Here is a 24,270-nt window from a genome sequence, read left to right as displayed (position 1 = left end):
GCCCGTATAAGGATTTAGTCAATTTACAGAGTTGCCCTGGTTGTGCCTTTATGTAACCTGCTGGTGGAGCCATATATATATATATATATATATATATATATATATCTTCATCTACATAACCATGAAGATAAGCATTATTCACGTCCACTTGCTCTATTGGCCAACCATTAGCAGCAGCTACAGCAATGAACAATCTTACTGTCACTGTCTTTGTAACTGGAGAAAAAATCTCTGTATAATCAACACCAAATTTCTGATCAAAACCCCTAGCCACCAGCCTTGCTTTATACCTTTCAACACTTCCATCAGCATTGTATTTAACTCTGAAAATCCACCTTGAAGTAACAGTCTGTTTGCCCTCAGGTAACTCAGTTAGAATCCAAGTTTCATTATCCTCTAAAGCTTGCAACTCCTTTTTCATTGCTTCCTGCCATGCAGGATGAGCATTGGCCTCTGCAAAAGTGTTTGGTTCCTTGACTTTGATGATCTCTGTCAAGTAGGCTGAATGATCATCAGTACAAATCAAAGATTGGTCAACATGATTGACAACAAAATCCTGCATCCAAGCTGGAGGTTTAGAAATTCTGGTTGTGTGTCTTATAGGTGACATTACAGGTGTTGGTGGTTCTGCAGAAACAGGAGAAGTAGGAGGAGTATCATTTGTGGGTGTCAGAGTTTGCATTGTTGTTGGAGAAGAAGGAGCATGTGAATTTTCAGAGACATTGACTGAGGATGTATTGGTAGGTGAAGTAGTGGGGGGTAAATGTATAGGTGCAAAAGAGATATCTGAAGGTAAGACAGCGGTTTCAGAAGGAGGAATAAAAGCGTCTGCTGTCTGATTCCTGGTATTATCTCCAGGAAACATGGATTCATAGAACTTAACATCACGAGAAACTCCAATCTTATGAGTTTCCAAGTTATACACCTTACTACCCTTTTGACCAGGTGAGAATCCTAAATATAAACCCTTATAGGATCGAGCTGCAAATTTATCCTTATGAGTTTGTGTATCTGTAATATAACAAAGACAACCAAAACTCTTGAGATCTTTGTAATTAGGATCCTTATCATAAAATTTGCTATAAGGACTTTGCCAATTTAGGACTTTAGTTGGCATAAGATTGATAAGGTAGGTTGCATGCAGCATAGCCTCTCCCCAAAACTTATTTGACAAACCTGCCTGAAAAAGCAAGGATCTAGCAGTTTCAGCTAAAAATCTATGCTTCCGTTCCACCACACCATTCTGTTGTGGTGTGTTAATGCAAGATCTTTGATGAACAACACCAAAATCCTGCAATATTTGTTGAGTTTGTTGACCAGTAAATTCTGTGCCATTATCTGTTCGTATGGTACAAACCACAGCATCAAACTGTGTCTTGACTAGATGTAAAAATCTCTGAATTAATGAAGGAACTTGATCTTTGTTAGCAAACAAAAAGATCCATGTAATTCTAGAGTAATCATCCACAATTGTCAGCATATATCTAGCTCCTGTGATAGATGATTGTCTATAGGGACCCCAGACATCTAGATGTAAGAGTTCAAAAGACTTTACAGATTTTATTTCACTCTTAGAAAAAGAAAATCTATGCTGTTTAGCTTTATGGCAAGCATCACAAACAAGATCAGTTTGTTTACATGACAAATCTTTGATATGAGCTATTTTGCTAGATGAAATATGACCTAATCTATTGTGCCAAAGCACCATATCATTTTCATCATTATTTTGTAAAACAACATTAGTAATAAAGCTATGAGAAATATCTTTCTTACTAGCTACTCCCAATTGTTGTAGTTGATATAATCCACCTGTTTGTTCTCCAATAGCTATGACTAAATCAGAATCCAGGGCCTGCAATACACATTTTCCAACAAGGAATTTAGCACATAGATGATTTTCTTCAACTATTTTTCCTACTAACAGTAAATTATACTGAAAGGTAGGAATGTACAACACATTCTTCAGCTGTAATTGTGAGTTGATATCAACAACTCCAAAATGTGTAACAGCTTATGTTGATCCATCTGGCAAATAAACTTTTCTAGGCATTCTTAGGCTCTGAATGCTAGAAAACAAATTTTTGTTGTTGCACATGTGAGCACTAGCTCCAGAATCAACAATCCATGTTTGATTATCACTAGTTTTAACAACATTAGGATTAATTGAGAGAGCATGAAAGTGTACAATACCACTGCAATCTCCCTTAGCAAAAGCAGAGAAATCAGTTCCAGTAGCTCCCGTGCCTTTGCCGCTGAAATATTTGTGCATTTCCCTCTGCATCATCTCAGAGAATCCTTTATCAAACATTCCTGAAGAAGAGCCTTCAGTGAGCTTATCATTTTGCACTTCACATGGATAATCAATCTCATAGGCTACACAAGCTGCTTGAGGCTTCTTTCCTTTGTAGTTCGACTTGAACCATTCTGGATAGCCAACAATTTTGAAGCATTCTTCCTTGACATGACCTCCTTTCTTGCAATGTGAACATTGCTTATCTGCCTTTGCAAGAGCAGTTTTCTTCTTAAGAGAATCATTACGATTATGAACTGCGTTAACAGTTGGAGTAGAAAATTCTACTGTGTTCTCTGAGTCAGTTTGTTTCTCAACACGTAGAACCATAGAGAAAGCTGTATTTAACTCTGGATAAGGATCGATCAACAAGATCTGATTCTTAACATGCTCAAACTCATTATTTAAGCCACCAAGGAACAGCATCAATTGATCTTCATTACAGAATTTCTGAACTCTACAACTACAAGAAGGAATATGCCTCAAAGTAGCCATTTCATCCCAGACTTTCCTTTGCTTTGTGAAATAAGAAGTAACTGACATCGAACCTTGAACAATACTGTTTACCTCTTGTTTCAGACGGAAAAAGAGGATTCTATTGTTCGCACCGAAGCGTTGTTTGATATTCTTCCACAAAGCATATGCAGAAGTAGTGTAGAGAAAACCTTCAGCAAACTCCTTTGAAATACAATTGCAAATCCAGGAGGACACAAGGTTGTCTTCTTCTTCCCAGCGAATATGCTCCGGCGTATCTTCCTTTAGTTCGAAATCTTCCTTTAAGATGTAATCAAGCTTCCGCTTAGCTCGAAGAGCTCGAATCATCGCATAACTCCATGAGATGTAATTCCTAGTGTTGAGAAGCGTAGGAACCAGAATCAAACCAGGATTTTCTGTTTGTAGCGTTGAGCGAAACGGATCTGGAATCTTCTCATCATTGTGACTCATCTCGAATCTCGGATGCGATGCTGTCGGATTTTCTTCGATCGATTCTACTGAAGAATCAGAGTGATCGTCTTGATTTTCTTCGGTTGATTCTACTGATGAATCAGAGAAATCATCTTCAAGTCTCTCATCTTCGAATTCTGTCTGTAATGCGCGTAGATAGGAATATGAATGCTTTACCATTGAAAAAGCATGAATTCCTCAACCTTGCGCTCTGATACCATATTGAATCAGTTGAGAGAATGAAAAAGGAGAAAACCGAATGAATATTATTGAAGAGAAGTACTGCTTATATAGCAGAGTACAGAAAAGGGAAAAAACAAATTAACAATTACAAAGCTGAGCTGTCAACTTATACAGCTGTCAACAAAGATGTTGTTGGGAAATAAAACATGCACAAACGTTTTAGACAGCACAGTAAAAACTTAAAAATGTCTATTCATGAATCTCATAGATCTTATTATATTAATTAATTGATAAATTAATCAATATAAAAGCTTAATACTCCCGCCGCATCCTGAACTTGTCTCATTTGTCACTTAGCCATCTACTTAGCGGCTAACCTACCAACCCTCTCAACTCAACAAATTTAACACTTTGTGCCCCTTTATGTGCCTACATGGCATTGGTTAGTCTCTTCAACTCATCTTGTGCATTATATTAGCTCTTTCAACTCACCAAATGTAACACTTCGTACCTTTTAGGTTTTTATGTCCGTTTTAAAGCAATAAATGGTTAACATCATGATGCAGAAGGTGTTTTGAGAGGTGTACCAACACACCCGAAACCATATAAATATTACTGCTTTGATCCAAGTCTCATTATTTATATCTCACGATTTTAAACCATGTCTACATATATCGAAAACACGCTCTTTCTCCATTTCTAACGTGAGTTTCAATTCGTTTCTACTTCTATCATCATCCTTCACAATCACCCTTTGCACAAACCTTCCATCTCGATGCCGTCCATCCAGGACTAAACTGTTCCACGTTATCGATACATCCGACCAATAAATTTATAACACATCATATAATTGAGAAACTAGAGAGGATCCAAACTTTAAAAAGTGGGTTTGTTACTAGGGCCATATTTGATTAAGTAAATATTTTAAAGGCATTAGGTAGCAAAAGGTATGTCTTTTCCTAGGAATTAGGGCAGACATGGCTTATAATGGGGAAACATGCTTACTCATCTTCTGTTCATTTACTTCCTTAAAAACATAAAACTACAGCAACTTCAATGTACAGACAACTTCCCTTTGAGTTGGAATTCCACTTCAACCTCCTACCTTTTTAACTTACTTTCAAAATCACCATCATCAAACTCATCTTAACTTTTCAATTATTAAACCTATAGATTATAGGTTTAAGATTTAAAATGTTTTTGGAAAAAGTGTGTATATATATATAGGCAATACTTTCCCGGCGCCCAAGTTATCCCAATACTGCAATTGACCTTCTAAATATAGACGTGTGATAACCCTTTAAGTTGTTCAATTCGAACAAATAACTCCTCAAGTTGTTTATTTGGAACAAATAACCTTTAAACCCAAAAATAACATTCAATGTAATATTATATAAAAAATAAAAGATTTCTAAAATATCGGTTGCTATATCTATCCAATCTACTGATACATTAACTAAAGGGCAACAAAAACTCCCTAAATCACAAATATTTACCAATTTGAGGTGTTATTTGTTCCAAATAAACAAGTTGAGAGGGGCCAGTTATCACAAGTCTAAGTTCTGGATCAGTTACAATAGTGAGACAAGTCGAGGGGCTGGAAAGGTATTATGCCTATATATACATATAAAACAATAAAATTGTATCTCAATTATTTCCAGTTTAGAATTACAAAATTGGAAAATTTACAAAAGCAAATCTTTTGGTTTGGTAGACTGTCCCGTGGTTTAAAAGTTTACAAATATGGGTTTTGTATTTTATGCAGTTTATAAACTCAATCGCTCTATCAAAAATTATTGTAGTGACTATTTACTCTAAAAAGAGCGATTTGGAACAATTAAAAGTACTGACTTTACAAATTACTCAAAATATAAGGTCTAACTTCGCAAATTAATTAAACTACAAGTATTGTTTGATTGAAAAATTAACTCTTAGAAATTTCAAAAAGCATATGACCCATGTTTGTAAACTTTTAAATCATGAGAACCATCTTAATAAATCGGACCAACCACAATATTTATTTTTATAATTTTCTCTATATAATTTAATTGAAAATGCATTACATCTATCCTTGTGAGATTTAGCTTTATCTTTATGGATATGGCTTTTACAGCTTTCACTTCACCAAGGTAATATATATGCATGCATATATCAATATAATTACTAAAGAGTTGAAAATTAAAATTGCCCATCATTATAGTAAAAGGGAAAGTTATCAAATTAAAACATTATGATTGGTATTATTGGTTAGTATGAAAGTTAAATTTTCTTTTTGGCTTCGTCAAATCCACAATCATATGCAAATATATATGATTCATTTTGTAATTGGACTCATAACATCTCTTCGAGTAACCTCTTTTCTAATTAAAAACCAGAGATCCGGTTTAAGCGATTAAATTAGAGATTCTTACTATTCAAATTAAATTGATTAAAATAGAAATTTGGAGTTCTTTCATCTCCACTGTTGTTCAACGGATATAGGTCTTGTCATCTGACAAATTTGGTTTTGTGTTGTTCTTTGACAAGTTTCTTCTTTTCTTTTCAATTCTTGCATCAAAAGTTCTTTTTTCCATCTATGGCATCATCAAGTAATTACTCTGAAAAATGCATTCTAGCTAAGATGGGAGCATTTCAATGAAATCTCAGTCATCAGCTAGCCGAGATCATGACTATCAAAGAAGCTTTAAGTTGGATTAAGATGCATCGTCCCAGTGAGAAAAATCAAATTCAGTCAGATTGTCTCGTCATAGTCAAGGCAATTCAAATGGGTTTAGAAGGTCATTCGTATTTAGTTGACATTATTTATGATTGTATTCACTTATTACGAGATTTAGTGTTGTGTTTTATCTCCTTTATTAAGCTTTCAGCGAATTCGGCTGCCCATGCTCTAGCAAAAGCAGTCAATTCTATGTTTGTTCGTGGTGAGTGGGCATGCCCATGCCCATCACCATTATTTTTATTTTTTATTTTTTTTTTGCTATGGAGAGAAAGGTACATACAAGTTAAATCCAAACAAAAGACAAAATCATAATATGAAAAGAATAATTAATTTGCATATGATTTCATGTCAATCAACCACCGTAACGGTGATAATACATGTTTTATTAATAGAGAAAATTATTCTTCATAATAATAACAGTGTACTAATTTCACTAATTAAGGATTAAACTTTTCTTGGTTACAATAAAGGATTGAACTGCCACTCTATAATCCTAGGTCGAGTTAAGAATTTATCGTAGTTTATTTATTTTTATTTTTTTAATAGTAATTTATTTTATTTCTAGATTATTAATGTAGCTTCTATATAATGGAAGAATAACATTTTGGTTTGGACTATCAATCCGTATTGGACTAGTAGTGTTTCGGCTTGGTCTAAGCAGTCCGTATTGGATTAAGATCGAATCTTCGATTAGCAGTTTTATTGAACTTTGGTTTCAATAGTTAATTCAAGGTTGTGTTACGTGATTAGAAAAGGATTTATCTCCTTGATATAGTTGATATCTTCGTATATATTGGGGATTCATTAATGATAATACATGGTGTATGAATATGTTAAATATATAATTGTTATATGGTATGGTGTCAGTCTTTTACAGTTTAAAACATCAAAAGAATGTCTACCTCTTCAACCTAATCTTCTACTTCTGATTCGACAATGTTTGACTTTTTCTCATTCTCTCATCCCCCAGTTCAATTTTCTCGACCCAATCTCTCTCATAGTTTATCAAAGAAACTCACATCATCAAACTTTTTGCAATGGAAAGCACAACAACCAATATTTGTAAAGGTTGTCGTCTTTTAACTATGTTGAAACATCAATACCATGTTGGAAGACCAATGATGTCTCGGCTATTGCTAAACTATTCTTTCGGGAAGTGGTGAGGTTGCATGGTGTACCTAAGAGTATTGTTTCGGATAGAGATACAAAGTTTCTAAGCCACTTTTGGTGTGCCTTGGGGGATCTATTTGATACTACCTTGAAGTTTAGCACAACCATCCACCCTCAAACCGACGGACAAACCGAGGTGGTCAATCATACTTTAGGAAACCTCTTAAAGAGCAAATGTAAGGATAAACCACGGATGTGGGACTTGGTATTGGCCCAAGCGGAGTTTGCTTACAATGGAGCCGTCCATTCGGGAACGGAAAAGTCGCATTTCGAGATGGTATGAAGACCCCCAATCATACTCTAGACATTATAGGCCTTCCAAAAGGAGACAAATGAAATATGACCGCTCACATGTTTGCTAATGAATATCAACAAATACATCAAGAGGTGAAGGAAACTCTTGAAGAGCGGAATAAGAAGTTGAAGGTGAAGGTTGATGAGCACTGAAGGGACCTTCAGTTCAAAGTCGGGGATGAGGTGATGGTATACCTAAGCAAGGAGATGCTCACTAATGCACCAAGTAGCAAACTTTGACCGAGGAAATATGGTTCATATAAGGTAACCAAGAGGGTCAATGCCAATGCCTACCATATGGCTCTTCCGAATTGGCTAGGCAAGGTATCACTGTCCTTCAACATACGTGATCCAAGCTCGTACAAGCCGGATGGATCTCTTGAGTTTACTAAAAGTGAGTCGAGGTTCAACTCTTTTGAAGAAATGGAGAATGATGAGGGCATCTCCTTGAGAAGTCCAAGTCAAGGCTCAGGAAAGGGCTTACACGGTGTGTCACATAAGCCACATGTCGTGTAAGGATGGTACTGAAGGAAGGAGGTGATGGTTGAAGGACCACATGGCATGTCACATGGCCGCATGTCGTGTGGCTAGCTTGTCGAAGCTCTTAGAAATTTTGCACAAATTCACATGGCGTGTGGTTTTTTTAACACGCCTTGTGACTCTATTTGAAGGGCCACCGAGGACATCACCAAGACCGTGTTGAGCAACCCATTTTTGTTAACCACACAACGTGTCAGATAGACCATATGCCATGTGAGCTTCCTTCGCCATCAAAGAGACAAGTCTGTCACAATCCTGCTTCAATCTAAATACTATTTTGCCACGTATTAATTGATGTTTTGCCATTGGGGTCTAATTAAAGATTTGCCATTTTCTTTCTCTTATTTACCCTTAGTTTGTATATAGATTTTGTAACACTAACAAAGGGGTTTGTGGTCTTTTATCATTTAATTAGGGGATGTATTTGGACCCTAAGTTTTGTAAGAATGAAGAACTTTTATCAATCAAATACAAAATTCTCTTTGAGAGCAAGGTTTCTCACCTATATAATATATTTGAGATTAACTTTCGTTGATTTAAGATCAAAATCAACTCTATCGTCACGAATTCGTATCATATATTGTTGTCTTACAAGAACAATTTTATTATTAACATAATAAATAGTAGGGTAATTAATTTATTAGTCCCTATATTTTGACAAAACATACTGTTTAGTCCCTGTATTTTCAAAAACACATGGTAAGGTCCCTAACTTTTTTCTCAGTGAACTGTTTAGTCCTTCCGTCTGTTTGTTAGATTTTTTTACCGTTTATGACTTCAGAAATGACGAAATTACCCTTTACTATTTACCTTCAAACTTCAGAAGAGGAAATCCAATTTAGAAGAAGAAGCTATTTGTATGGAGAATAAGAAAAAGAACCGATACAATGCTTACGAATTTGAACGATTAAGAAGAAAATCAAGAAAAAGAACATTCAAAATTGATTTCAGATGCATTAGAGTTTAAAGGAAATGAAAATAAAGGAAAAGAAGAACGCAAATCCAAATTGACTAACAGAATCTTCATGAGAGTCTAACGGCAGGGACTAAACAGTTCACTGAGAAAAACGTTAGGGACTTTACCATGTGTTTTTGAAAATATAGGGACTAAACAGTGTGTTTTATCAAAATATAGGGACTAATAAATTAATTAGCCTAAATAGTATAATTGACAACCTAACTTTGACAAATTAGACTAATTTCATAATTATTGAGAAACTCAAATATTTTGTTCCCACGTGTTTACACTAGTTGCATATCAGTTGGTTTATAAAATAAGAATTTTACGTTCTTACAATTTTAAAGCAGATTTGGAAACATAATATCTTTAAACTCAAAAACTTTTCTTTTTAAATTTTCCAATACGTGCAAAACACCCAATAAGAATCCGTATAAGATGAGATCCACACATTGCAAATGCGTAGATATGTATACAATATGTTGCACAAATGAAGTAAATAACAGAATTCACGACTAGGGTTGTAATCGAGCCGAGCCGAGCTTTGGCCTGCTGAAGCTCGGCTCGCTATAAAATTAACAAGCTTGAGCCCGAGCCTAGCTTTGGCTTGCTCAAGTCTAGCTCAGCTCATTAGAAAATAAACGAGCTCGAACTAAGCTTCGAGCCCAAAATCCTTTTTGAACTTTGTTCATTAAGAAAATTATCTAGTCATTAATTGTTTGCAAGTAAATCGTTAATTATATTTATAAAGTTTGCTTGCAAATAGCTCTTTAATTGTGTATATAAACAAGCTCACAAGCAAAGTTCGTGAATAAATAAATCAAATGCTTACAAATAGTTGTCTATTACTTATTTATTATGTTTGTGAACCAACTTATCTAATAGCAAATGAAATAATATTAAGTTTAGATATTTTAACTAATACTAAACTATATAGTTTTCTACAAAACAAAAATTTATTTATAAATGTTCTAATCGAGCTTTCGAGCCGAATTTTGACTTGCTCAAACTCAGCTTGTTTACGAACCGAGCCAGTAAATCGTGCTCACAAGCGGCTTGTTTACAAGTCGAACCGAGTTTTTATCGAGCCGATCATTGAACCGCTCATGAACCGCTCGACTCATTTACAACCCTATTCATGACCAGGGGCGAATCCAGGATTTCTCCCCCATGGGGCCAAACAATACAACTAAAATAATTTTTATCCAAAAAATAATAATTATAGAAAACCAGAGATCAAAGCTCAAGTTCAAGTAAAATAGTAGTAGAAATATAAAATCAAAATTCAAGTAAGAGCAAAAAAGTACCAAAGCAGGGAGGCAAAAATCGGAGATGGAGTGCCAGATCAACGATCCAACTACGAAGGGATTGGCTGCCGATTTTGATTTAATCTTAGTTAGGATTAGGGATTTCAATTTAGACTTAAGAAGAAAGAGGAATTGAGGAAGAAGAACTAAAAAGATTAAAAAGAGTAAGAGGGACCGATGGTTTGCTTTAGGACGTATTTAGTTTTACATTTAAATATTTACTTTTTATTTTTTTTATTTTTGTTGTAACCAAAACGACGAAGTTCTAATTAAATAAAACGACGTGGTTTTGCTTTAAAACTTAATTAAAAAAAATAAAAAGAAATGTTAAATTTAAAACCATTTTTCATCCTGAATTATAGAACCAGTAAACCCTAAACCTCCATCGATGAATGGGGCAAAGTTCTAAAACTTCAAAACTAATACCTTGATTTAAAAAAAAAATACAAATGTCAATGGAGGCAATTGCTCCCAGTGCCCCCATACTGGATTCCCATGTTCGTGACTGTAGAGAAATTTCCATGAACAATGTCTGAAATTAACATAATTTTTCAATGTTAGGTCTATTAATTATACTATTAATACCATTACAAATAAAATTACTTTTATATCTTACCACCAAAAAATAAAAAACAAGAGCATGGATAAATGTACTAAGAAAAAGAGACGTTATATGCACATCCCGCCAATGTTCTTTCCTTTTACACACTCCATAAAACAAAACCTTACTTCTCTTCACTAATTTATGCTTTAATTAAATCTCCTTTCCTAATTCAAATCCAATCTTCCTAATTTCTTAATTTTCCGGTCACCGGAATTCCTTCTTACCATTCCATGATGGGTTGTTCCACCTCAAGAATCGACCACCTCCCGGTGGTTTCTCTCTGCCACGACCGCTGCAAGTTTCTCGACGAAGCTCTTTACCAGAGCTACGCCTTCGCCGACGCTCACGTCGCCTACTTGCAGTCGCTCAAATCCATCGGACCTTCCCTCAGCCGTTTCTTCAATCAAATTGATTTTCCGGCGAAATCAAATCCGTTGAAGTCGTCGTTATCGTCTTCTTCTACTTCTCCTCCTTCGCCGAATCACGATTTGAATTCAGACGCGCATCTGGATTTTCCGACGGATTCTGAGGATGAAATTGAAGAGTTCGGAGATCTAATTCACTCAATTCAAAATCCGGCTTCTCGAGGAGATGATAAGTACGATTATTTTGGGGGTAATGGTGAGTTGTTTGAGGCTGCGCCGTTGCTGTACGGTGGTTCTACGTGGATAACTCCGTCGCCTCCGCCTCCGAGTGGCTCACATTGGGAGTTTTTGAATTTCTTTGATGCGTATGAGAGATACGATTTGCCTCCTGTTAAGGAAGAGATTGATGATCTGAAAAAGAAAACTCCGAACATAAATCGCCCGGAAGATAGTTTCCGGGGAGATTCTGAGAAGTCGGAAAAAGAAGTGAAGAAACAGAGTAAAAATGTGGAGAAAACGGAGAAGCAACAGATCAAAACGGAGAAGAAACAGATCAAAACGGAGGAAACGGAGGATAAGAATCGAAGCTCCATAGAGATTATAAGAGAAATTGAAGCTGAGTTTGAGAGAGCTGCAGATTCAGGAAATGAAGTTCTAAAGATTCTTGACACCGGAAAATTCCGATTTTATGACAAAAATTCCATCTATCAAAGTAGGTTTTTTTCTCCATTCTTTTCTGTTTTTATTGCTTAATTTCGGATTTCTAGCTTGATTAATAAAGTAGAAGCTATAAATTTATTCTTATGATTATTAAAAGAAAATAAATTTAAATGTTGTCTGATTCGGATTGGATTGGCCGGTCTAACAAATCGAATCGTGAATCAATTAGTTCTCTAGTATGATTGTTAAAACCGGACCAAACCAGAAAAGACGAAGAGTTAAGGGTTTGACGTTTCATCGGGATCTAATCGAGGCTCAACTGGTATTCAAAAATCATGTAGAATTCATATATTCATAAAAGTATACTAACATAATAACATAACATGATATCAAATTAATAAATTTAATATGATAAATAAATATAAAAATGAAAAAAATTACTTTTAAAATTAATAATGATTATTTTATTAATAACTAATATATAAATATGTTTTTATAATTCAATTTAAATTTAAATTTATTATATTTTTAAAATTTATTTAGATATATTTAAAATTTAAATACTAATTAAATTATTATTTTTTTTGGTAGAAATATACTAATTAAATTATTAATATTGAAAAATAAAATAAATTTTTAATGATATTTATCTAAATAAAAAAAACTAAATCATATTTTAATTATTTAACTTATAACATTATTATTTATTTTTAAATAGTTAATAATAAAATAAGTGAAATGGTAGTGTAGTTATGAATATTAGAGTTTATAGACCAAAGATCCAATGTTCGTGGTTGAATCGGCCAGTTTGAGCGGTTCTGAATGATTTTTAAAGATTTAAACACCGGATCACTTTCGGTCCAGAATTGTGACTGGTTCCAATCGAACTAGGTTGAACTGGCCGGTCTGGTCCGGGTTTGATAATCTTGGTTTCTAGTTTGAATCATATTAGGTTTGTTAATCTCCAATGACCTGAAATTTGACGGTTCAATCAGAACTCGAATGATCATGTTTTTTTATGTCTTTTTAAATTAGATTTGAAGTCTCATTGTTTTCATAATCCACTGGCTTTTTTTAACCTAAACATAAAATTTTTATTGAAATACTAATAGTTTGATATAGAAATTATTATTATCGGACTTAAATATGGTGGGAATGAATCTATAGAGGTTATTAAGTTATATTTGAAAACAAACAATTTGAATTTATAATTGATGTATAAGTGATGTATAGTTGGTTTATAATTTTAAATCAACTACATATATTATTTATTTATTATGTCATTCGGTTTGACCAATCGAGTCATTTGGTTAACAAGGCGACTCATGACACTACTATCAATCTGGTTTAATGTCTGGTTTTGTTATGACAAAATGTTACCCTTATAAAAGAGTAATCTTAAGCCTGATGTTTAATATACGGTGCAATTTCAAACTTCATTAATTTCAAGTCTTATTATTTGACCAAAACGCTAGATATTTGAGGGTGGCCAGAACATGAATTGCACATGAAAAAAATTCTCATTTTTCGTTAATGAGATTTAAAATAGAATCATCTCATAAACAATAAGTTTAAGATTGCATTGTTTCGTACGTGAAGACTATATCAATTCTACTTCAATAATCATAGGGATAAACTTTATCCTATTAAAATAAATTCAAGTCTAACAGCTATTTGAAACATCGATTTTGAAAGTAAAAAACCCAATTAATGAATCATCGGGTTCAGGTTATATGTTAGTACAACTTAGGAAGTTAGAACAACAATTAACACCGTTATTTCCAATACCGATGTTAGAAGTCAAAAGTATTAGATACGGATACTGAACCTAATGATTCATTCATTATTGAATCCTTTACTTTTGAAACCGATGTTTTAAACACTGCTTCATACGTTTTGACAAGCCGAACATGATTTGTTTGTAGGTGTTTCTTCAAAGATGTTGCAAGTGGTTAGTTCTTCTTTTTTGGTAATACCAAGTAAAAATATAGACTCAAAAGAAGAGAAGATTGGAAGTGATGAAGTTGAAGTTAATTTATCTTCAACTCTCAAGAAACTATGCATGTGGGAGAATAAACTCTATCATCAAGTCAAGGTTTGCTTTACTCTTTTCCAATAATAACTTTTATTTTTCAACTACTTCTTCTTGGAATGCATGAATGCTACTTCACTCTTGAAAAAAAATGGTTTGAAATAGATCAGTTAATTTTATGGTTAAGTCTTATTCGTGTCGTGTCATTTTCGGATTCGCGTTAAAAATAGTAAATCCAAACTCAATCCAAAAACTTTCGTGTCACAATCGTGTTAATTTGTTCGGGTTAGTGTTGATTTCGTGTCGTGTTTTCGAGTTATATATAATTTTGTTATGTATATATATTAATGATAAATTTTAATAATATGAGAAGATATCGTACTATTTTTAAATACTTTATGTCATTTTTAGATTAGTATGTTAACATTAACAATCGAAAAGTCCTAATATCATGTTAATGGATCATATAATGTGTTTATAACAATTTAGGAAGTTCGAATCATATTTGTAAGTAATAATTATAATTTTATGATCTTTATTAATAAAGTGGCATATAAAAGTACGAAAGAATATAGCAATAATTTTAAATATTTGTGTCGTTTTTGGATTCATATCAACCCTAACCCAGCCCAAAAATTTGCGTGTCAGTTTCGTGTCAACCAAAAAATGACACATTACCTACTAAGCTAAACCCAAACACTAAAATTGCGTGTCGATTTTGTGTCGTGCAATCGGGTCGTGTGTACTTTTGCCACTTCTAGTTTGAAACATATTATGAATTTTGGTATGATTGATAAATATTTCTCAAGATCGGATTATTTTTAAGGATAAGAGTATCTCCAAGAGACTTTTAGTGTAATCTCTAAAAATAATATAAATAATTGACTCTTATCGATTTAAAAGTGGCTATTATGACATATCACCTCTAATAATACTTTTTATATTCGCTCTTTATTTATTATTTTATTATTAAAATTATTAATTAATGTTATATTCACTCCTTAGTAATTTGAGGAGCCACTGAAAAGCTGTTGGAGCTTAATTTTAATTTTAACTCTCTCTTCTCAAATTTTAACTTAAGAATCAAATTAAGAAGTTGTTGGAGATACTCTAAGTGTAAAAATATATGAGCAATTTTACTTCTAGCATCTAAAATGTTGTAATTTTATCTATTGTATTGGCAACTAAGAACAAATTTGTTCCTAGTGTTGACAAGTTGAGTCAATTTATAAAATAATTCATCAAATTGTCCTTTTGGTCATAAATTGTATCATCTATATTTTACATTTGCGTCATTTTATCACTCGTTAATAACATATCACAACCATACGAATAGAAGTAAAAAAAATTATATTGTATTTTATACAAGTTAGATAAAAAAAATCTAAATATTTCATTAAATTTAAAAATATTAATCTCTAATTTTATTATTAAATAATAAAAAAAATGTTATATTTTTTTTAGATCCAAATGATAGGTAACTGGTGAATAAAATTGTTCTTTCTGTAAAAATTAGAGGTCAAATCCCATTAATCTCAATTTATTTATTTATTTATTTAAACTTTATTTTCTAAATAATTATAAATTATGTTACCATTATGAATTATTTTTAATGGACTCTTTATTTTGATAACACTTTGAAACTCATTTTTATTTTATTTTTTCATAAAAAAATCAATTTATTATTTTGATAACAAAATTATGAAAAATTTATAACTAAAAATAAAATAAAAATTTTAAAATGATAACATATTTAAGAAATTAGCATTGAATTCATAGAAAGGTAAATATGTTACCCCATTCATATTGGGTACTTTTAATTTTTTAACCGACACACCAGAACGATAAAGTTTTAGCGTGCTGGAATTTAAAAAAAAAATTGCTCAGACCGACTTTGAAAAATTACCCCAAACCGCAGGACTAAAATTAACCCTCCTTAAAATATGGATTTCTAGCTCCGTCACTGCCCACAATTTATTATTTCTCCCTGGGGCTCATAATTTGAAAGGCTGGCTATCTAATTTTATGTTCAGAAGATATAATTTTAAATATTTGTGTAATCCTCGCGTTATTAAGTCAATTCTAATCTAATTTAAAAATTTATGTATCGATTTCATGTCAATCGAAATATCATTCATTACTCTAAATTCGTATTGCAGTCCGAGGAAAAACTTAGAATTGTGCTTGCAAGAAGCTACAAGCAGATTGAAAACATGGATGAGAAAGGTGCAGAAAAGAAGAAAGTTGATTCAGCAAGAACATTGATAAGAACATTATCTATTAAAATCAGAGTTGCAATTCAAGTCATTCACAACACTTCCATTACTATCAATAAGCTAAGGAACCATGAATTGTGGCCATTCATCACTCTACTTATTCACAAGTAAGTTTTTTTAATATAATTTATCTCATTACTCCGTTGGAGACTCGTTATACGCCTTTCAAATGAGGTTAAACATCCAAGAAAGAGGTATTTTAAGAGAATTATTTTCAATCTGATAATGGTTAGAAAATAATTTCCTTGAAGGAATTGTTTTTAGGCCTAATAATCACCGGTTCCTTGAACTTGTCCATAAAGGTAGATTGGTTTCATAAACTTTGCGAGTGTCTTATCAGCTCCTTGAATTTGATTATTTCGTATCACCAACTCCCTAAACGTGTCGATAAAAGTATATTAGCTTCCTTGAACTTGCAAAGTTTAAAGAGTCAATCTATTTTTATGGAAAAGTTCAGGGAGCTGGTGATGTATTGGGCCTTGTTTTTAACTTTATAGTTAAAAATAGACACATTATGATGGTGGGCCCACCGTAATGGCACCAGTACAATAATGGATCCGCTGTAATGGGTTATTTTTAGTTACAGAGTTAAAAACAGCCCCTCCAAATGAATTATACCCCCAACACTAGGGATGGCAACGGGTAGTGTATCCGCGGGTATCCGATACTACCCGATCCTAATGGGACTACCCGTACCCTGTATAAAAGGGTATGGGAAGGGTATGGGATCAAAATAATTACCCATTAGGGTAATGGGACGGGTATGGGAATACCCCCCAGGGTACCCGGTACCCGTTACCCGTCATAATTCTTTTATATATTAAGAAAAATATTGTTTTTTAGATGTAATATTTAAGATTTTAAACCCCAACTTTTATTTTTTAACCATTTAGTGATACCACTAAGCTACTTATTCTTATTGATTAAGGTTTAATTTATTCAATTTTTAGATAAATGATTTATTAAATTTATACTTTGTTAAATTTATGATGTTTTTTATTTTATTTATTGATTCTTAACGGGTAAGGGTACCCGTGGGTACCCGCGAATTAAATGGGAAGGGTATGGGATGCAAAAATATACCCGTTAGGGTAATGGGACGGATACGGGTAATTAAAATATAAACGGGTAAGGGTTTGGGATTGGCACTACCCGCGGGTACCCTACCCGTTGCCATCCCTACCCAACACTTACTGAGTTGGAAATAATTCCTTTAAAAAACTCATTTTAGGATTTAATTTCTTTAAATGGGTCTTCTCCGAATTAAAATTTACTGTTTACACTAGAACTCAATTTAACATTAATTGGTTTTCATAATCAAGTCTTGCATACTTGTTACACAATATGTGATGCATTTTCAATTGTAAGAGGAAAAGTACATTTTCAAAATGGAGGTTGGATGTCACGGCTGACATCCCGTTTGAGTCTAGACAATGAAGGAACTTTGATGCTCGATAGGAGACTTGGAAATGATATGGAGTGGAAATAATAATATAGATTGTGATTCCATATCTCGGTAAGAGTAATATTCTTATAGTTAGGGATGGATCTAGAGGAGACGGGAGTGAGCTTGAGCAACCATTGGTTGCTGGGGAACTCTATCGAACTTGTGTATGAAACTTTAGTTTCCAACATTAAATACACAAAAAAAAATTCAATTACATATTCATAGACATGGAAGTATCTTCTGCCATAAAATTTTAAATTCGTTAATTATAGGTCGGATGTCTACGGTGACATTCAGTCAGCAAAATAGAGAGTTTAGTGTCCGGGTATAATACAGGAACATTGATGCTTAGTAGGAGACTTAGAAATAATATGGAGTATTGAATGTAACGTAGATTATGATTCCATACTTCGATACGGGATAAGACCCTTATACAAACTTAGAATAGTCCTAATTAGTATAGAAATTGTTACATGTTTAGATTTGGTAATAATATTACAAGTCGGGTTGAGGATAAGATAATTATGTATTATGCTAAATGTATTCGTTTTATTGATTGAGGATTTTGAAAAATTTATGACTAATTTAGGGTCTTTTAGTCCATTGTACGAATGACATAGTGCATCGGGTGTGTTATAAATATTTTCTATTACAAAGCTCATAACACATTCTAATTTATTTCGTTTTCAAAAAGCAAAATGTATCTTGAGGTCTCTGAACTTTTATTATTTTATGTATAAGGTCTCTAGGGCCTCTAGTTGTTTATTTTCGATAACACCTAGCCCCTCGTTAATAATTTCAATTGTGTTCAAAATTACGTCAAAGTGACACGAATACTATCGTGTATTGTTGACTTGGATTATTTTTGACACGATGGAGCACACAATTAACTCCTCGGATTATTTTATAGATTGATTTTTCGATATCAACAACATCTCACTAATAGTTCGGTCGCTATTTTGCTCTACATTCCATTAAAAATAATCCAAATCAGCATTCCAAAATACGAATCATGCATGTGGAACACAATCGCATCGAATTTTTTAGTGATGAGCCGATTAATATCGAAAATTAACGGGTAATTATTGATATTGTTGTTGTTACAGGCAGCTTGAAATGTGGAAAGCTATGCAAGAATGTCATAAATGTCAATCTAAAGCTATTGTTGAAGCCAAAAATTTAGATTCTATTTTATCCAATGAAAAGTTCAACGAATCTAATTTGGAATCAGCAATTCAGTTAAAGCTTGAGATTCAAAAATGGAATCTCAACTTCTCTAGTTGGATAACTGCCCAAAGATGCTATGTCAAGGCCTTGAATAATTGGCTTCTAAAATGTCTCCCCCACAAACCCGAAGAAATGTCCGACGAAACTCGGCCGGTGGCGCTAATATTTACATTCTGCGACCGGTGGTCTCACGCTGTAGGCAGAATCTCGGAGGCGGAAGTGATAAACGCGATGAATGGATTGTTCGGGGTTGTAGATCAACTCGTGCAAAGACATTATGTGTACTTGCAACAAAGGTTGTCGGAAGATAAGGAATTGGAGAAAAGAATGAGAATCTTGGAAAGAAAAGAGAAAATGATGCGGAGAGTCGTTGAAGCTCGAGACAAGAAGATGTTTCCGGCGGCTGCTATTTCGGGAGGAGGTGTACATCAGAGTGAAGTGATACAGAATAGTAGTCTGGAGTTTGGTATGGAACATGTTTTTAAAGCTCTCGAGAAATTTTCTGTTAATAATGTGGAAATTTACGAGGAACTTTACACGTCATCAGGACAGTTAAACTAGAGATTCCATCTATGCGGTTAGAGATTTTGAGCTGAAATTCTAGTGTACGGAATAAACTTTAGTTGGAGTAAGTTAACTATTGTATTCTTTGATTCCATTTCAGAATATAATAATGTTCACTTGTATTATTTATTATTTATTTTGTGTCAAACATCTATTTATATTTCATATACAATTTTGTGAAAAAATAAAACATTTTGAGATCCCGCGGATGCAAAATGTCGCATCCCTCCGTCTACCCTCGTAGAGGAAAGGTTTTACAACATGTACGTTGCACCATATAATCCACGCAGAGTAATAATTTAGTAGAGAGGTATTACTACATAACGATGCACCACATAATCCTGAGTAATAATTTAATATTATGTTACGCTTCAACCAATAGCATATTAGCATGGTCAAACTTAAAAATTGTACGTTCTTAAGTAATTATTTATATACAACTTTAAACCCGAAAAAGACTCTGAATTATACTCCATCTGTTCCACAATACATGTCTTTTAAGGTTAATGCACACTAATTAAAAAATACAATTAATTTTAAATAAAAAACTTTGTTACCCTTGCATTAATTGGGTCCACTAATAACTTTATCTATACCCAAGGCAAAAAGTCAATTTAAATAAAGATATATTTGGTAAAAGTAAATTAATGTGCATAAATTGAAGCAAAATATCATGTATCGTGGAACAAAAATAGTTCTCTAGAAAGACATGTATTGTGGAACGGAAGGAGTATAACTTATTATTAAATTATTGAGTCGGCACACATCTTATAATATACTAATATAAACCCTTGACCTTAAATTATATGCCATAATCTTTTTAATTTAACACATTAAATCCTTCATCTTGTTCCGTGGAACAAGAGTCTTAGGATGCAATTGCAGCATCCACATCATCCGTGTAACGGATCAATAATTTAATGTCATTAAACCTCAAAATGTAACATATTAATAGTGTCTAGCTTAAATTTTTGTATATTTTTAACTAATAAGGGACGGCCCGGTCCATTAAGCATCCCCGCTAAGCGAGGGTCCGAGGAAGGATCCCACCACAAGAGTGTATTGGGAGCAAGCCTTCCTCTGCCAATTTTTGGCAAGAGGCCACTCCTAAGAATCGAACCCTTTACCATTGCACCAAGGCTCCTAAACCCGAAAATATAAGCTCTAGATCCTAAATTTTATGACCGCTAAATTATATGCCGTGTCATCAACCTGGCCCGGCACACGACATCCTTTAGTATAATTTCTCATACAATCTGATAACACAAACTGTTGCAGAGTAAGAAAATCAATAAATTGGAACCTTGTAAACCCCATAAAAACTATATAAATCTGAACAGAGAAACATCCATTGTATCCAACTAGCAAAATCAGTAAAAACATGCATACATGAAGATGCAAGCTTTCTTCAAAATTTAACCAATCTCACAAAAAAAATTGAAACACAACACAAGCAGACAGAATAAAGAAATCTAAATAGTTTATGCCTAATACCCGCCCTTGAGATCGTTAACAACATCATATGGGATGGGAGTAACAGTTTCAAGAGTCGCACCCTCCACCATGAAACCAGGTTTAGGACCTTCTGGCTTCCTCTTTGTGCTGATCACTACACCCTTGGCTTTTGCCTCGGCCTTCAGCTCGTCATTCTTCTTCTTCCTTAGGCGAAATTCTTCCGAGCACCTAGATGGCTGCAAATGCTCTATCCGGACGTGAATCCTCTTCTTAAGGACCTTATTACGAACCTGTAATTGGAATACATCGTTAATTGCATACAAGCAGCATATAGGAAACAATGTTACAATAACATATTTAAGGTTAAACCCATTAAGTGATTAAGAGATGGAATTCATACAATTAAATCACAGCATTTTCACATTCAAAGCCATTAACTTGATCTGTTCTGTAACAAACAGAGAGCAAGTTTTCCCTTGAATATGTCAAAAATGTGAGCCAATGACAGAACACCAAGAATTGTGACACCAAATGTACACGGAAATTGCATCAGTGAGTAACTAATTCAATACAGAAATATCACAAGCTAAAACTAAGAGCGAATTCTCCCAACAAATATTAAACTTCCACAAAAATAAGCAACACAAACAGGACAATAATCAGGGCAAAATACCCTAACTATCACTGAAGTTTGGGATATGTCTCATAAAGATCACTAAACTTCATGTTTTTTTATAAAATCATTGAACTTCAAATTTGATTTCAATACAATCATTCCGGCCAGTTTGTGAATGAAAACTCACAGAAATGTACACGTGACAGAGAATCAAGACAACTATATGTCATCTAAGCACCATATCAGACAAGGATGTTACTTTTAAAATTTTGTGTCTCAGAATGTTTAAAGGCATACATGTCCGGCATGACACTTAGTGAGTTTTTTATCTTGTTGAAATCAAATGGGATGTTCAAAAATTTCATAATTGTATGAAATAGACCTCAAACTTCAATGATTTACCCCAAAATAATAATCAATTGCTAAATCATATTACCTAGTATTGTTTCAACCATAATATATATCTACCAGAAATCAAACTGCATAACAACCTCACAAACAAATCAACAAACACTAAACACTCAAGAACAATAAGAAACTAACCACTAACTACACTTAAATCCGAAACAAAACAAATCGATTCATAATAACAGATAACACAATGACTTATCAAAACACTTCATCAATTTCAGCTACGCAAAAAACACAAAGCAACCGGTATTAAAATCCTAATCAGGAAAAAAAATTGAAGCAAGTTTAGTTTTACCGCTTTGTTCATTTCAACACCGACAGCTCGCTTGGTGACATTCCACACACGACCAGTGCGGCCATGGTAGAACTTATGAGGCATACCCTTGTGGATGGCGCCGTTAACTTTAACATCAACATAATCGCCGATCTTATAGGTTCTCAGGTAGGTGGTCAAGGGGATATAACCCTTCTTCCTGAAAGCCCTAGCGAAGAGATCTCTGGTACGAGAACGGAGACCATGTCCAGCCGGCATTTTCAATTACTCTCTAGTCTCTGCTTAGATGGCTAGCTCTCGAAGAGTAAAAGAAGAAGATATAAATGCAAAACCCTAATCGTATTATAAAGGCTTTCTTTTTGGGCCGATAGACCTTGGGCCGATCAACAATAGTGGAACGGTTTTTCCTTTGAGTAAATTACACCATGGTCAGAATTAATAAATTATTTACAACTATCTTGGACCCTTAAACAAATTTATTTAAATGTCATATCTGGTAGTTTTTTTAAAAATGTTTTTAACTTAATAACTGAAAATTTGACAAAAACAAAAATAAAATTATGATATTTTGATATTTTAAGATTTAAAATCATATAATGATAAAATACATAAAAACAATTTTCATAATTGTAAATAAAAATTAAAATATGATTTTTGGTGTAATTTCCTCTTTTCCTTTTTCAATAACCTTTATCTTGGGTGTTGTTAAACTCAGCCCCAAATCCCCACCCATAGCCCCATGAAATGACGAAAATACCCTTTCATGAGTTTTGGGGAGGAAAAAACTATTTTTTTGCCAATCCGTCACGCGGGCGTGTGGTATCACGACTCACCGCGTGGTCGGGCGTGATAGCCAAACACCTCACCACAAGGCCGGGCGTTTGGCTATCACGCCCGACCACACGGTGAGGTGTGTGGCTATCACGCCCGACCACGCGGTGAGGCGTGATAGCCACACGTCCGCATGACGGATTGGTAAAAAAAATAGCTTATTAAACCCGTAAATAGGCCGTTAAATCCGTAACTACAAAATTGTACTTAAAACATAAAAATACCATATAATTTTAACTAAAATCAGTAACAATAATATAAGTTCATGAATAAATATTATTAATTACAACACATAAAACTAATATAATCTAGTCCAAGCCGCTCTCCTTTCAACGTATAGATTGTCCAATTGACGAACACTCGGATCATGAAATATACGTCATTGGGTGGCAATGGGAGGCACTGGAAATGCAGGACTTAAATAAAGACGTATGTAGTGATGATAACTCCCCAAATGACAAATCACAATCTCTCGCTCTGGTGGTCTTCCATCGTCCGAACGCATCGGCAGTATAGTGCAACATCCTAACTGTGATGTAGTAAAAAGGAACATTACTGCATTCAAAACAAATGCAGCAGCATATAAGTCATCCGGACCCACCATCCAGTGGGACTCACTACACCCCACTCCTACCCATTTAATACGTGTGAGGGCAGCATCGAATCCGTTCCCGTACACTGGCGCATACAAATCACGGTTTGCCCGCATCTCATTCTCTATAATCACTCTCATCAGCTTCCACTCCTCCTGGTTATAGATGATGGCATCGGCTAAAACACGAAATCCACAGTTACCATCTGTTACAACATCATGGTATCGAGTAATAAATGGTACGATGAGACCTTGAACCCGATGTAAATGGTGGTAACCGGCGATATCCGCATCAAATCCGGCTGAAAATATTAATATATGAAATTCATCAAAAAAAATATTTACTTTAACTTCAACATATATATTACTAAAATAAAATATACCTGGCATCTCGTTGTTATGCACAGATGAGGATGAGGATCGGCCTCGACTACGACTACTCCTCGAACCTGAGGACCGTGCTTGACCTCGTGGTGCCTGACTGTATTCCCATGCACTCGGATTTCGTTT

The 24,270-nt window shown here is 34.0% G+C and overlaps 2 protein-coding genes across 2 annotated transcripts; one reads left to right on the top strand and one right to left on the bottom strand.

Annotated features, from left to right (window-relative positions):
• The first annotated feature begins 11,104 nt into the window (after positions 1-11,104).
• On the top strand, positions 11,105-19,727 carry LOC136200710 (protein ALTERED PHOSPHATE STARVATION RESPONSE 1-like). The gene is made up of 4 exons (XM_065991133.1): positions 11,105-12,087; positions 13,961-14,130; positions 16,227-16,450; positions 18,897-19,727. Exons 1-4 carry the CDS (start codon positions 11,241-11,243, stop codon positions 19,576-19,578), a joined length of 1,923 nt encoding a protein of 640 aa, XP_065847205.1. The 5' UTR covers positions 11,105-11,240; the 3' UTR covers positions 19,579-19,727.
• Positions 19,728-20,873: 1,146 nt separating this feature from the next.
• On the bottom strand, positions 20,874-22,652 carry LOC136201121 (large ribosomal subunit protein eL21z/eL21y-like). The gene is made up of 2 exons (XM_065991704.1): positions 22,359-22,652; positions 20,874-21,326 (listed from the first exon to the last, which is right to left on the bottom strand). Exons 1-2 carry the CDS (start codon positions 22,593-22,595, stop codon positions 21,069-21,071), a joined length of 495 nt encoding a protein of 164 aa, XP_065847776.1. The 5' UTR covers positions 22,596-22,652; the 3' UTR covers positions 20,874-21,068.
• Between the last annotated feature and the right edge of the window lie 1,618 nt (positions 22,653-24,270).

This window comes from Euphorbia lathyris, chromosome 7, assembly GCF_963576675.1.
Source record: "Euphorbia lathyris chromosome 7, ddEupLath1.1, whole genome shotgun sequence".
Taxonomy (NCBI): Eukaryota; Viridiplantae; Streptophyta; class Magnoliopsida; order Malpighiales; family Euphorbiaceae; genus Euphorbia; species Euphorbia lathyris.
The sequence above is the reverse complement of the archived record's forward strand: the minus strand, read 5'-3'. Positions and strand labels throughout refer to the sequence as shown.